The sequence below is a fragment of the Manacus vitellinus genome, unplaced genomic scaffold (assembly GCF_001715985.3).
Source record: "Manacus vitellinus isolate BGI_N305 unplaced genomic scaffold, ASM171598v3 scaffold_2_pilon, whole genome shotgun sequence".
In the NCBI taxonomy this organism is placed as follows: Eukaryota; Metazoa; Chordata; class Aves; order Passeriformes; family Pipridae; genus Manacus; species Manacus vitellinus.
Genome location: NW_021940208.1, coordinates 28,042,208 through 28,058,346, shown reverse-complemented (window position 1 = coordinate 28,058,346; position 16,139 = coordinate 28,042,208). Strand labels below are relative to the sequence as shown.

Genomic DNA, 16,139 nt, shown 5'->3' with positions numbered 1-16,139 from the left:
GATTTTATGTTTGTTTGAGCCATTTCTCTACTTTTAGTACTTGTTTTTCTTGTCTTCTTTCTCAAGCAAGACAAACTAGATTTTAGCTGCTGACTATCCTTCAGTTTCTCAGGTTTATAATCCCTCCAGTTTTGGATCCTACCCCTTAAGTCTACCTTTCTAATGTCATGAATTCCTCCAGTTCTCAGAGGAGTGACTTATCTATGGCTCTTCCATCTCTTTATATTTGTCACACTAAAGAATGTATCATTTTCCAGAAGTTTTTCTCTTCAGTTTTTTCTTCATGCTCTCTCTGATTTCATGTCAAGGCTCAGTGACTTATTGTTTATTTATTTCTAAAATATATCTTCAATTCTAGTATAGATATTTGCTAGTCTAACTTTTAGTTTATAGAAGCACTTGCAGAGGAGAGAGAAGTTGTTTGTTGTAAAATTGCCTTAAAACACATGGAATGGGAAGGAGAAAAGCCTGATAAGTCACTAAGGGAATTATCTAAGAGCTCAAAACAAAAACAGGAAAGCACATTCAGAAAATTTTCTTCAAAGAATTCTACAGTGTGCTAATGTAATGCCATTTCTAAGTATATCGTAAATTTAAAAAATAATTACCCCAGCAAACCAGTGCTAATAAAAATTGGTTGTTAAAGTATTAAAAGTTAGCAGAATTCTACCTTTTGTCTGCACAGATGAGACTTAAAAAATAAGTAAATTAATGAAATTACTGCAATGCACCTACATGACATTTACACATCTGCTGGTGGTGTTCCATTCTAGTGTCATTGAATTTACAATTATTTTATTCAGCAGGCTATTAACTATATATAAAAAAGGTAGTGAAGAGGTCACATTCTTAAACTATGATAGATTGTACCGCTTATTTCTTTTTTTCTCTCTCAAGAAATTTTTTTCCAAGTTTTAACAGAAATGAAATGTTGGATGTACTGTCCTTTTAAGAACAGAAAGCCAATAATCATTATAAAATAAAATATTGTCTATTAACCATATGCCATTTCAAATTTACAAATACCTGCTTTAATCAGATCAACACTGTTGTAAAATTGGTTTATATTAGAAACTTGTCTATTGCGTGTGTACTAGAAATACTTACGGTGAACAACTTACAGGTGAGAAAGACACATGAGCAGTAAAGTTCTATTGTCTACAGAACTTTTAAGATTTAAACAATGCTTGTATTTCAAAATGTTTAGTGAAATTTTTCAATGGAAGAACTTGACAAAAATAGAATATGACATTTGCATCACTGGTTATGGTTATGTGTGTTTCACAGAGCTTCCTTTTGCAGAATAAAGAACCTTCTATAAAAAACCCAGAAGCATGAACATGTAAAATTTTTGCATGATTTTATTGTTTCGCATTACAGAATAATATTTGGTTTTGATTCATGAGGCTGACATTACCATTTTGGTTTTATGAGTTTATTTTAAACTAAGTTCAGTGATTTTTTGACCTGTGTTTCTGTTAGTTTTTAAATCTACCAGTTATAAAAAAAGAACGGTTTATTTTGGAGGAAATCTCTTAAACTTAAAAAGTATATAACCCTAAGGGTAATGTGCTGTTGTGGTTAAGTGTCTCTCTTCCTATACAAATGTTAAATGAATGTAATTTATCAGATTAGATCTTGATTTTACACTCATGACTAATGGTTTACAGAGGATGTATTGTACATACCTCTTTGAATTGATATAAATTCTATAAATGGAAAGAAAATTATGTTTTGAATAGCTGCCAAGACAGAGTTGATAGAGAACATGTTTTCAGTTCAAAAACGTGTATGGAATTCATGTCAGCGTGGAGTTGAGTCTGCAAGACAGTGAATTCAAGGATTAAACTGCACTACAGTGAAACCCCTGATAATGCCGGTGAACTTTTGAGAAGGCAGTAAATCATAGTTATTGGGACACAAATTCGTCGGAGAATTAAATGTACTATGGTAGATGAGAAGAAAGTTAATTTGTAGTGGTTAGAGACATTAATTTTCCATCTCAGTCATTAAGTTTCATTTTAAAAAAATGAAGTGGCATTAAATTATAGAAGATTCATAACTGAAAGGCAGTTTACACATGAATCATTGATTCACTACATGACTCAGAATTCGTAACGGGAAGGAGTATTTTTACCTTCAGTCACCCACTTAAATCCATCCCCAGCCTAAAGTGACTCAACCCTGACCATCTGACAGCTGTTGGGTGTTCAGCTGTGCCACAAATCAATGGGGAAAGTGCTGTCAGCAGGCAGGTCTAGAAAACCCACCTTGGTAGACTTTGGTGGTCATGTCAGGGAAGGTAAGGGTTGTGTGAGTGTGTCATTTGAATGAATCCCAGAGAAGAGCACGTCATTTCTTTAGTCCCTTTAATTCATGAAAGGAAGATCAATCTACCCATCAATAATGAACATGAACTGCAACTGTGCATGAAATGTGTAAATGGATGTACGGTGCTATGGATATACAATACTCTGAGAAGTGTTCAAACTGCAGGTGATTCTGTCTACAGGGGGATTTCGAATTATGTTGGGCAGTTATCAGGAAGTGCTTTTCTAGTGTGGATATGATCTAAATGCACTGAGTGGTTCTGTCTTAGGTTGGGTGTGGGTCTAATGTGCCACTTGGGAGCCCTGTTTTTCTCTGCTGTATTCTGTTGTCCTCTTCAGGTGGAATGTTGCTGGTCCTATAGCTCTTCAACACTCCTAGTATCATATTATTAGGTTGTTAGAGTTCTTTCTTTGCTATAAGAGAGATTTACAGCTCTGTTTATCTATTTTACAGATAACCATTGAGAGAGAAAGTGGTTTGGATGTCAGTTCCCCTAAACATGGAAAAGTGGATCCAGACAACATGCCACATGTTGGTGGAAATATGTGGGCTGGTGGAACAGGTTTTTCACTGTTGTTTTTTTTAATGCATTATTGCCAGATATCTAAGGGAGATGCTGTGTGAGTCAAAAATGGTTTTATAAAGCCATCCTCTGCCTAGAGCTATTTTATCCAATACCGGGTTGCTTTATTGCCAGTGAAAATAAGTACTTGCAGTGTCTAACTTAAACTGTATATAGCAGATCTCTTCTTCAATTAGATTTTGTTTCTTTTCATTGGTCATACAGAGAACTAAAAAACTTGCAGCCACAGAAAATAGACTGAGCCATTTGCCATCCTTTTAGATGTCCCTGTAGCTGCAGCAATTTAGGTAGTGTAGGCAAGAAGTACACAGAAAGTGCATCCTAATTCTAAAAGGGCATAATAGTGATCACTAGATAAAGTGGATTTGAAACAGTTTAAACCAACAAATTCTAGGGATGAATAGCTTTAAGGACCAGGAGCTTTGAGGAGATGTACAAGATTTATATGTTCTATGGTCCCCTTTATACAAGGTAGAAACCGTTATGAATCTGGTCACAAGGGACTATAAACATGAGTATTCCATGGGAGTTCTTCCTTGCCATGATAGCTGTTTGGCTTTGAAAATCTTTGGCAAGAAATACTTCTACTATGGATTGTTGGCAGCATTTTTGGAACATCTGTAGATATGGCAATGGAAGCTTTAAAGAAAATGTGGGTTTATTTATTATCAAATGCATATTCTTAATGATTTTTTTATCTCAACCATGTTAGGTGGGAGAGACACTGCTGGGTTAGGTGGCAAAGGTGGGCCATATCGACTGGATGCAGGCCACAGGGTTTATCAAGTATCTCAGGCTGAAAAAGATGCTGTTCCTGAAGAGGTTAAGAGGGCTGCTCGAGAGATGGGTGAAAAGGCCTTTAAACAGAGGTAATGTGAAAATCTTTATTTTCCTTTCCATTTCCCAGAAGAATTTGAAAAAGATGGCTAAAAAGAATTTTCTGTCTTAACTGCATTTATCAGCTACATTACCCTGTTCATTCTCATTTAACAGATCTTACCAGCACAGGTTTAGCTGTTCTGGACAAGATGTATAGAATGTTTTATTGAATTAAGCTACACTGTTAAAATGACTGTGTGGTTTGGTAGAGTAAAACATAACTAGGTGGATAAGGAGAGTGATGTAAATATTTATCTTTTTAAAAAGGGATAAACCATATGAAAATTTCTGTGAATTAAGATGAATCCAGATTTTATGTTGTTAGGAGTTTATCACCTAAGAAATGTCTGTCAAAATGGACCATTGCAAGCAAATTTCTTCTGTTTGAAAGGTCTCTAGCCAAAAGTTGAGATGATTTGAACTATTAAGCCTCAGCAGGCGCTTTTACATGAACAACAGGTCTTCCCAGCATGAGTGTAATGTGTGATTACTAATCAACTATTTCCCAACCTGAGCACTGAGATTCAGATTTCTTCCACCAACTGAACTGTCTAATCAACCTCTGGTACTTTTGCATTGAAAAAAGCATCCCCATTCTTCCAAATTGCTTCTCAGCTGCTTCATAATAGAAACAATTGATATGTATGGCCTTAGATAATGTACATCTCTTTTTGCATATGTCCATATGCACATGTGACATCCTTTCATGAATTTCTACCTGCCTCTGTGGTCATTTAGCAAATTTGTGTTAGAGGAAATTCCTGGATACCGCTACATGCTGTGGGAACAGTGCAGCTGTGTCCTGTAAAATCTGATTATCTGTACATGAGGTAACAATTTCTGTCCTGCAAAAACCAAGTGAGCTGGCATGTGCCAGCTGTAAATGCAGCCTATTACGAAACCACATTTGACTTGAATTATTGTTCTGTACCACCTGGATAGTTGTGGGAACTAACAGGTAAAAGTTAAGAACAGGGAGGAGGAGGTTGGAGTCCTCAGGCTGACGAAAAAACGTAAGGGAAACTGCAGATTTCACTGTTTTGTTTATACAGGATTATCTGGAAGGGAGAATTTTCATATGAAAATTATTGATTATTTTCCTGGCTACGTAATATTTCTTGTCATAAACATTTTAAATTGCCGTATTTGACTAGAATGAAATTAGCAGCTACTCTTGAATAGAGGCAGTATTTTTAATGGTATTTTTCTGAACTAGCTTTTAGTGGGAATTGATGTAGAGTTTAACAAAGTAAAACTGTGTGTGAGGTTCTTTTTGTTTGAAAAAAATATTTTCTTCATAGATTTGAAGACGCTGAACTCGGATGGCAGGATCCATGAAATTAAGTGCATAGGCCTGAAAGTTCCCTTTTCCTGCCTCTAATGAATGTTGGCTATAATGACTGTACAAAATTTTAAATATAAAAAGACATAATCACTAAAGACAACAAAGATTTGATATTTGATTTTAATATTGTCATTGAAGGACTAGTCTAAACAGTAGTTTTCACATATACTTTATGTTCCAGGCAAGTAACTTGTGATGGTATTAAAAAACTTGTAATTAGAAATATAGTTAACCTATACATACTTTGCTATTCATTTATAGTTAATTTAAAAATCAATATTTTCAAAACACCATGCGTGAAATTATGCTGTTATGAAGTGCTTGTTTGAAATGAGCTGGGCACAGATAGGCCAATATGTTTTTACTCAGGACTGATACCAGCCACATGCTGGATGGTAGAGTAGCCAGATACACAACTCCTGCTTTGCTACATGTTGTTGGGTCATGGACAATATGGAACAGCACACGGTCCTGGCATATCCACCTCTCTCCTTGCTCCTTCTTCGCAGTTGGACCTCTGTAATAACATTCCAATTGTGAATTTCACCACTTTAGCAGGATGTGCTTAGCTACAATGCTAAGAATGATACAGAACTTGAAATGAGCAAACTTATAGAAAAAGCATATATCTAGTTTCATGGTGCAGGTGTTGTGCTCTCTAGACAGGAAAGTGTTCAGTGACATGACTCATTTTCTGTATGGGAGAGTACATTTTTGTTAATGTTCATTTAAAACTTCTTTGTTTCAAGGTTTCTTCATTTTATGAAGCACAAAGATAACTATTTGAGACAGTTACTATTTGTAGGTTTTCAGGGACAGATTTTATAGTGTGTCTTTACTTAACTTTTGTGCTAAAGCAGGAATCAGGATATGTTTAAAATGCTCCGACAGTGAAGTAATGAATAGACACTCATGATCCTTTTATGTACACATAGCAACACCTGAGCCAATAAAACATTTTGAATTTGATCACTTTTCAGGACATCTGCTTTACTTCTCAAACTTTAAAGCAGATTAGGAGAAAGTAGAAGGATTAGTAACTTTAATAAGTTTTGATGTGATTCAATCCCTGTAGACATTGGTGAACACCTGCCTTGTCAAAAAATCACAAAAGCAGCTGCCACTTCTTTAATTTGTCTCTTCTGTGTGCTTGTTGCCATCTGAATTTCCCTGTTATCAAGTACATAAACTTTCAGTTTACTTAAATAAATGTAAGATATGCTTGTTTTCTAAGTTTTCTTAGTTCCTTGTTCTTTGCTTTAGATTGAAAGAGATTCAGATGAGTGAATATGATGCATCAACTTACGAAAGGTTCTCCGGAGCAGTTCGACGCCAAGTTCAGTCACTCCGCATCATCTTAGACAATCTGCAGGTAATCTTAGATTCCCTAATTAAGGAACACAGTGAGGTCATTACATTAGGCCCCAAATACTATCCTGCTACTATTCTGTTACTGTGTGGTGATCATACCTTTGAGGCTAAAAGCAGATTCAGGTTGTAATCATGGTTGGGAAAAACAGTTTCATATTACTAATTTAAAAGAAGCTTATAAGTGGGTCCCAGTGCTCATCTCTACAAGTTACAGTATTCCCATACCACAGAGATTACTTATTCAGGAGCACAATTTTGTGAAAGAAAATACTACTATACAGTATGAAAAGAATTTGTGAAGGTATGTAGAGCACAGTCTTTGTCTTTACCTCTTGTCCAAAAGACTTTTTTTTAGCTGAGAAGCACAAATGCTAAAAGAGACACTCCACTCCAGTGCAAATTGAAAGAAACACTCCACTACAGTGTAAATTAAAAGAGACACCTTCTCCAGGTCAGTGCTTTACTGCATATGCGGCTGAAAACATGGATTTTTCTCAGGTTTGTTTTTGACTCTTGCTAATGAAGATAGGTATAGCCCAAATCTCCTAAGATCAAAACCACCAGTTTACCTTTCTTCTGATAATTGATGTGGTGTTTTTTCTGGGGTTTTTTGATACTAGTGTTCATATACAGGGTAAATAAAATTGAAAGTGCATTGTTTCTAGGAGGAATCTGCAATCTTCAGTGAAAATTAAAGGAAAATTAATTTACTCCTTATAAGATATATTTGATTATAAGTATTTCTACTGAAGACTACTAACCATTAGTGTATATATACCTTAGTTTATTAGTTAGTCACTGTACTGTGTCTTCAGCAATAAAACTGACATATAGAAAGAAATTACTTTGTACGATAAACAGATTCCAAATGGGTCAAGAAACTCAATCCCCTGGTATTACAAGTAAGAAGGGTAACATTTCTTCGTCTTACTTATATCTTTAGGCCTTTGTAGCTACAACAACATTACTACCATCGCATATATACACAGAGAACCAGTTTTATTAGCCTGTTTTATTATGAATGTACCAATTCAGAGAACTCCTCACATAATGAACATTTAAGATGGACGTGAGTAGATGATGCATGCTCTTAATATGTGTCTCAGTACAGGACATAGACAGGTTTCTATTGGAAAAATTTGGATGTAAGTCTCAGGATTTTTCTACGTCATTTATATCTAGGTTTTTTTTTTACCATATTTCTAGCACACATACTATTGGAAACATACTGTGAGTGCGAAATGAATAAGTGAATCTTCAGTTTGAAGTCTTTTTTTAATCTGCCTTATTTATCCCTTGGAGCCAAAAGTGTTACATTCAGGGATCATGTTAATCATAATCAAAATATAACATACTTTAATATAAGGAGACCTATTCTCTTGCTTTGTTAGAAAGGTCATTTTAATATCAAGGCAAAATCTTATAAGCCTCAGTATTTTATGAGACTTCAGTAACTTCCTGCCAAAGTCTGTAATAGCTAACCACAGAATTAGTAAACGGAATCTGTGATGAAAGAAACAAATCACTGAATTTGGAAAAGCTAGATCACAGAATAAGAGCAATAGTGAAAGCAGATTTTTAACTTTTTAAATTTTTATACAGATGTTGGTAAGGATTTTATTAGAAGATGCAGTAGGAAAATTAAGATAAATGATAACAGGAGTTACTTAGTTGCAAAGTGCCTTCTGTTAGTAGGAAAGCTGAGTCCAAGCAAATTTCATGTGATCTTTTTGAGAGGGAAAAAATTTATTTGGATTCTTCAGCATTGTAATTCATTCAATCCTGATGAAGAACTGTGCCTCTTTTTTTCTGGCTAGCCCTATGTACACCACAGGTTCTCAACTAGAATGGTGTTCTTTCTGTTACCAGTCAGACATTCCTCATATCTCAAATAAGAAGCCAATGGCACAGTCCATTCCAGTAAACTTTGCAGCTCAGATGTCTCTGTGCTTTTAACTTTATGAAAATCCCAAATTACCTTCTCAGTAGAGAACACACTTGGCTTTTTAAAAATTTTTGAGTTTACTTTGTTTCAAACTCAGTCTGTTTTTACATAATAGAAATATGGTGCCCATGTTTATTTAACCTGGATTTTCTTTTCAACATATGCCTTTTTATTGTTAGTTTTGTGGGTTTGTTTAAAATATGTTCCTTTGGTTAAATTTTACCTCCCAGAATCGAGAGTCTGGGATTCAGGTCCAGATAGCTCACCAAAAGTTAGTAGTAGCAGAAGAGATGTTTGGAATAGACTGATCCTTGAAAGTGATACATAAACATAGTCTGAGAATGTAATTTCATTGTTCATTTTATTTTTTATAACTCACTGATCTCTATCAGATCTTTGAACAACATTAACAAAACTTTACGGGTTTTTGTTTATCTTCTGTAGAAGTAGCAAAGCCAGAAGTCCAGGAAATCTGGTCACTGATGAGCCTTCCTCTCTCTCCTAAAGCTTGTCTGTCTGAGCTACAGATTCAAAAGGTTATGGTCAGTCAGTAACTCAGAAAGGCCTTCTTAAATGTTAGGTGACTTGCTTTCCAGAAAGTACTTCTCTCTTAATTGATTATTACAGAAGGAATCAGGGGCAACTGTCCCTTTAGCTTCTGAGCTTCATGTAGGTCCCCACACTGGAACAGAGCCTGCTGGGCTCTGTCTGATTTAGACCATGTGGGAACTATCTGGTCATAGCAGCAAGAATAAAATAGTGGCAGTCCTAGAATAAACATGGCTCAGAGAACTGAAAATGTGAAAAACCCTGTGTCCTGTCAGTAGCAGTTTTGTGATTTCAACAGCTAAGGGAACATTTGTGTCACGTCCTCTCAGAAACAAATGCAGACCACAACTGGCAGTGTTTCATACCATCCCATATCATTACGAGTTACATATTTAGATGTGATCACTTCACATGCACATCTTCTTCTGTGACATTTACAGACATCACAGTTGTAATTTGCAGGGTTTTTTGTAAATATGCCTGTGAAAAGAATATGCTTCCAGTGAAAAGAATTACTGCAGTGGTGCATTGTGATCGGCCACTCCCATGCTGATAAGATATGGTGTCTAGCACATTTTTCTAATTTCAAAAGCAACACAATGAATATATTTTTTCGTCTATATGGTTGCAGCGTATTGAAATAGTAATGTGTTGTATGCCCTTTCTTGTCAAATATCAAAGGAAGATATATATGTATTAGTTCTAGTTTTCTCTTAAAATTGTAGGTGCTTTTAAATTTATATTGGTTTTAAACATGTGAAAATTACATATTAAAAATCCTTTGGAGCTTCTTTGTTATATGCAATATTTGCACATTTTATAACACACATGCTTAAGAGAATTTTTTTTCAGCTTTTATAAGAGGAAATAAACTCTTAGGAATTCTAAGAATTCCTAAGAGAAATTCTGCATGGAAGAGGCAGGTGCTAAGTAGCCTAAATAATTTTAGCATTATTTTGGAAAGAGGTTAGATCAGATTTTGTCAGCATTCTTTCCTATTTTAGGAGAGAATGTCAACTCTGTGTTCCTCCAATAAAATTTCAGCTCAAATACTGGCTTTTGTTGCATAAGCTTCAAAAGGTATTAAACTGTTTTTAACTTTCTCCATAGTAAAAAGCCTTCTCACACTGCTGTTCCTTGAACATCAAATAGCCACAAAGGTAAAGCATTGGCAGTGAAAAGAATAGTGAAACTAGCTGAGAATTTATTTGCTCAATGATGCTGAATCTTTATAATCTTCTATTGTTTGTTCCTCCTGCCTACTGAAAGGAGGCTAATAACAAAAATTTGACAAAACACCAGTGCTAAGGAAATGTTAAGGATCTACCTCTGTTCCAGTACTTAGAGTGGTTGAGATGACTAAGAACAAAGTCATCTCAGCTGCATCACCCTGGAAGGTGCATGATTCATTTTAAAAAGGCTTTGCTTACTCAGCAGCATGTTGTCTCCAGGAGCACTTTTTTAGTGGTTAGCTGGAGTGTTGAAATTTGCCACTGGCTTTTTCACAGCAGGAAACCTCCCTACAGTGCAACATTTTGGTGGGAGATGTAGAAGTCACCGGGAGTTTGCGAGTGTCTCTTTGTGATATTACACAACTCTGAAGGCAACAAAGGAATCAATCCTATGGAAGAAGGAACTTCAACTTTCATCCCGAGCATATTTAATGATAGTGGAAACTACCAGTTGGTACCAACAAACTCATGGATGCCCTATGGCCAAAGCTGGTTAAAGTGAGGTTGACTGTAGCACCATGGAAGTGTATCAGAGAACACAACTGACTGAATTCATAACCTAAGAAATGCTTTCCACTTTCCCCTTCAGTGATTTCCATGTATCAGCATTGTTTTTGCCTCCCATCAGGAAGCATTTGTAAAACTTTCGACACTACCTAATTAAAAAAACTGTATTTTTCATAACTATGTAAATTCTCTACTCTAAAATTAATCAATCAAAACATTTTTCTGTGGTTTTGTAGTCTTTCTGCCCACTTATTTTCACAGGCAAGTAGTCAATTACTCTTGAGTAATTACAGACAATAGGCTGTAGTCCAGAACACCTTCATCTTACACACCAAAACAAAAACCTTATAAATTTTAACCCAAAATCAAAGATTCTCTGAGCCTTAAGAAGGCATTATCTGCCTGCTCAGAGCATACATAACTCAGATTTATCCTTTCAAATCCCAGGCCTGCAGTTCACTGAGGATTTGTCATATATGACTAACTGTTCAACAGAGAGCAATTGCTTTTCATTCCTGAAAACAATGTTTAAGGCAGTTTGTGTCCTGCTGGATACTTGATTTTCCTCCAATTGGTAACCAACAATTTGCTGAGAGGGCAAAAGCATTATATGTGTGTAAATTCAAAATTGTCTTTCCTTGCTGAATCAGCAAGGATGTGCATCCTTACTAGGGTGAACAATTTCAACGTGTAGATCTAAACAGAAATTAAATAAATGATGAAACCTGTATATACAGACTTTACTGTCTTTAGATGGAAATTACATATTATGAACCATGATGAAGCTATCCTTTGAAAACATTCTTAAATATGTTCCTTATTACATTGAGTCTTCAATATGCATTGCATGCTTTGTGGATAGGAGTACCCTGAATATTTGAGTTCCTGGATTGTAGTGCAAGTTCATCAAGTCAGGCTGTAGATAACTAGTGTCCCTTTAACTAAAACAAAAGAAGTATTTAATGGACTGTCTTTTGAGTACCAGGATTTTAAAAGTAGGGTTTTTTAAATATATAACTGGTTCATTATTAATACTGTTTTAAAAGAAAGCATTTACCATTGCCTAAGGTGAATACTGCTTAGTTTTATATTTAAGTCACCCAATGACTTTTTCTTGTGCTGCTTGGATTGAGAGTACATAACAAATGGTCAGTTATGTGTGTCCCTCTGGTTGTATGTATTTCTGAACAGACTTGCTACACAGATTTTCAGCATATTTGCAAGAAGAAAGGTTAATATTTCTGCAGTCCACAGTTAAACTCCCGTATATGAAACAACTTAAAAAAGACAAAGTTACAGAGGGAACGTGTTCTTTGTCAGTGTTAATTTTTCCTTCAGAGAAGAAGAACAGGACAGCTATGAACATGTGTTTGGATTTCTTTGACTTATGCCAAAAGTATCACATTGTTACAAAGAAAATTAATGCATGTGTGATCTGCCGTAGGTCTTAAATTGTCTAACATACACTCACATCACTGAGTGACGTAAGACTTCTTTTCTGTTGTAGGCCAAGGGTAAGGAAAGACAGTGGCTGAGACACCAAGCTGTTGGAGAGCTAGATGATGCTAAAATCATTGATGGGCTGACAGGAGAAAAAGCCATATATAAACGACGGGGAGAACTTGAGCCACAAGTAAGTATCCAACAAGAAACAGGGAAAGGTGGAGAAGAGCTTAACCAGTTTGCTGGTTTCATAGTGGCTATACAGTGTCTGTGTTTGAGTTTGAGTGAGTTATAGGGATGAGAAACTCAGAAGAATCATCTCTGACTTGGGATGTCCCTGATACAGAGGCAACCACAGGATGGAAAATTTGCTTTACCTCTTCTTATAGTCTTACATGCATATTTCCTGTTGGCCACCCTCAGAGAAAGAACACTGATCTAGACAGTGCTTAGTTTTGATCCAGTGAAATGGTTTTTATGTTCTTATTTTGTATTTTAATGATCGTAAAGCAATTAGCAGAAAACATTTATTTTGTTAGTTTTTACCAAAAAAAAGGAAGATATTTTCTCACTAATTTAATTTTTGTTAACAAATATGCTGATACTCTAGAAATTAAAAAAAAAAGAGTGGTTTGCAAATGTCTTTTCCTTATTCCATGGTATGCAAATAATTTCAACTTCTGCAGATATTTAGATTTGCAATAATAAAAATTATGATAGGAAAAAAAAATATGAGGAAAAACCGTTATGACATGACAAAGTTGATTCTCCAATGGATTAATTCAGCCATTCCTTAGAAGGCATTATGATTAAACCTATGTGAGTCAGGAACAGAGAAACCACTTGAATCAGACCAACAAAACCTGGCTAAAACTTGTGGGGCTAGTACATAATATTTAACACTAATACTTAATGACAGATTGCAGTTTTTAACCACACAAAGAATTTTTTTTAAATAGCTGAGTACAGCATCTTTTTGCATATCAGCTACCCGCATTTGATGAATCCCTGGTATTATTTTTTATGCTGTTTGATCCTGATGTCTATAGCTTTGAACAGTTTATGGGACTTGGCACTGCCTGTGTGAAAGATCAATAAGGGAAAAGTGATTGAAGCCTCAGTTCTCATTTGTTTCAAAATGTGTTTAGTCTGTGTATCAGTTTTAAGGCTTTGTAAAAATAATTCAGTAAGGAAAAAAAAACAGATGCCTTAAGTTTGTGCATAAAAACCAAAATAAATGTTTGATTTAATGGTTTCTCTTTCCTTATGTTTTTTGAGGGCAGGGATGCCACAGCCTATAAAAAGAATAATTAAAAGAATAAAGCACACAAATGCTTTACAGATAAAAGAAAAATTTTAGTTATTTGTTTATAATGTGACTGGGTGTTTTGCTAGATCATCTTCAATAGCCTCATACTTGAATCCAGACACATCTCATTGCATGCTAAATAAAACACCTATCTTAAATGTACTGTACCAAAAATCGTTAAAACAGATGGGATTTGTTTTCAGGAAAAAATAATGGTTTCACTGTTAGAATAAAGAAGAAACTAGTAGTTAATCAGAACAAGATTTCAAACATTTTTGGAATGTTATTAACCTCAGCAGACAAGTTTTTACAGTCTTATACGAATCCCTGTTAGTACTGTAAGCCAAGGAAAAGCATTTCCATTATGGACCTTGGCAGAAAGAGCAAATTTGAGAGTCTCTTATGCTGAAATAAAATGTGAAGAATCAAAGCTGAAATAGAAAAAGTATTTTCCTGACAAATGTGTGGAATTTTTTGAGGTATTTTGTTTCCAGTCATTGAAGGTGGAGGGAAAGAATGAGCTAAGGTATCTGTCAAGGAACTGGTTTGAAATAAAAACAAAGTTAAAATCTTTTTGTTCTTTAAAAAAAAAAAAAAAGAGTGTTTGCTGAATACAATTTTCTAGCTTCACAAAGCGCATTGGGTTCACTTTCTAAAATGTTTTGTTATTACTGATGTTTAGCTTTCCCATTAATACTGGAGTTCATTCTGTTGTGTTTCCCTGTCAGCCTGGGAGCCCTCAGCAAAAACCCAAACGCCTGCGCCTGGTGGTGGATGTTTCTGGCAGCATGTACCGCTTCAATGGGGTGGATGGACGGCTGGAACGCTCCATGGAGGCTGTCTGCATGGTCATGGAAGCTTTTGAGAATTATGAGCACAAATTCAAGGTAATTGCAGCTGGGCTAGGAGCTCTGTGGTTATTGCACAGGCTGTGTGGAGCAGTGGAAAAAATGTTTCAGCAGTCAGTCTAGCCAAAGAGCATTATTCATTCCCACAAGGAAATAAAGACAATAATCTATTTCTAGCAACCTGAAAAATAATACTAGTGAAAGGATAAGAAACATTACACGTTTCAGTAAGGGAGGATTCAATCTAAGACTTTTAAGATTTCAATTTAGTGAGATTTGCTCCTTTTTTCTGTTTTTGTTTCTTTGAGCAGAAATGCTTAAGCCTACAGAACACAAGTGAATATAAGCTTCAGGACATGCAAAGATGCTCTGCCCTTCTATCTGCCCAGAGTGCACACAGCAGTGCTTTATCATGGGAAAAGACCAAACTTCTTTGTCCTTATTTGTGTTCTCTTTCAGTTATCTGAAAGCAAGAAAATAATTTCTTGTACTGAAAGATATTAGTTCCAAATGTTATTTAATGGTAGCCTGCAAAGGAAATGTAAATAAATTTAATACCCTTTTTGTATCAATAAGCCTAAACAAGGTTAAGAGCATGTTTCTTTAACCATAAAGAAAACAGTAATGGCCAGTCTCAAGTTAGTTCTAGACAGATTCAGTGTTTAATGGAAGAACAGAGATGCCCAATACCTTTACTGAAGAGCATCTCAAACATAAGAATTATAATGCATCTAAAGCAAATGTAAAATCTCCTGAACAAAATTAATAGAATCATAGTCCAGATCAATTCAGTGAGGTCCACTTCACATTGTTCCAACAACAACATAATCCTTCAGGTTTCTGCTCTTCCATGGAATCTCATATACAAAATCAGACCATATGGAGGCATATGTTTCTAGAATGTCTTCTTAAGTACAATCACTCAGACTTTTACTTTTCAGCAGAAAAGGCTATAAAAGGAGACAGGCATTGTTTTTAGGCTACTTTCCTAAGGAAATGAGGCACATGCTCCCATCTTCTCTGGCAGTGATGCTTTCTCACCCTTAAACTTGCTTAAACTGAGCACGTTGCAAAATTGCAAACAAATTGAAACTGTAGTTTTGTTCCTAGAGTCACTGCATTCCTGCAAATGTAATGAAAATAGGCTAGGTAGAAAGTGATCCTCTTGGAGGAAAATGCTGTAATTGTTTTAAAATATCACTGACTCAATTCTGTAAAACAGTTGACAATCTGCAAGATGCTGCTAATTTTTCTCAGTACAAAGCTGAAGGTTTGGTATGTCTGCAAAAATAGCATACATTTCTCATATCTAAAAGAGGAACCATTTGAAAAAATAGAAGAACACACAACTGTATAGTGTGCAATGAGAAATCTGCAGTTTATCACTTTTTACTTTCTTTCTTTTCCTTATCCTTTTCTTGACTGGTTTTATAAAAGTAAATTTTTTTGGACTGCAAGGCCTGCAAGGGTCATAACAATATATGCTGCAAATTTGAGGGGTTTCTTGTACAATGTGTTGAACCAACGGGATCATCAGGCTTGTTGAGCAAAGGGGTTTTACAAACTAAAGTTCCCTTCTGCTATCTAACTGCAGTGCAAATTCTGGAGAGCAATTCCTGGCTTTCAAGATCACTTTTCTGATGATGCTTGGTTTAGTTCTCTAATAAATATGGTTGTGAATTAGTCATATGAGCTTTTCCTTGGCTGTTTTATCCTACTTCCCCATGAGTGGTACGCTTTGCTATCACGGATGATGCTGATTGTCTCATTGGTCTTAACAGCATGACTGAAGGTAGA

The 16,139-nt window shown here is 35.5% G+C and overlaps 1 protein-coding gene across 1 annotated transcript in view; it reads left to right on the top strand.

The window, feature by feature from the left end:
* VWA8 (von Willebrand factor A domain containing 8) overlaps positions 1 to 16,139 on the top strand; it is a 179,792-nt gene that overhangs the window by 154,776 nt on the left and 8,877 nt on the right. Inside the window, exons 38-42 of the mRNA XM_018071170.2 lie at positions 2,785 to 2,893; positions 3,627 to 3,783; positions 6,402 to 6,510; positions 12,250 to 12,375; positions 14,223 to 14,381. Coding sequence (XP_017926659.1) covers positions 2,785 to 2,893; positions 3,627 to 3,783; positions 6,402 to 6,510; positions 12,250 to 12,375; positions 14,223 to 14,381 — 660 coding nt within the window. The remainder of the gene's footprint in view (positions 1 to 2,784; positions 2,894 to 3,626; positions 3,784 to 6,401; positions 6,511 to 12,249; positions 12,376 to 14,222; positions 14,382 to 16,139) is intronic.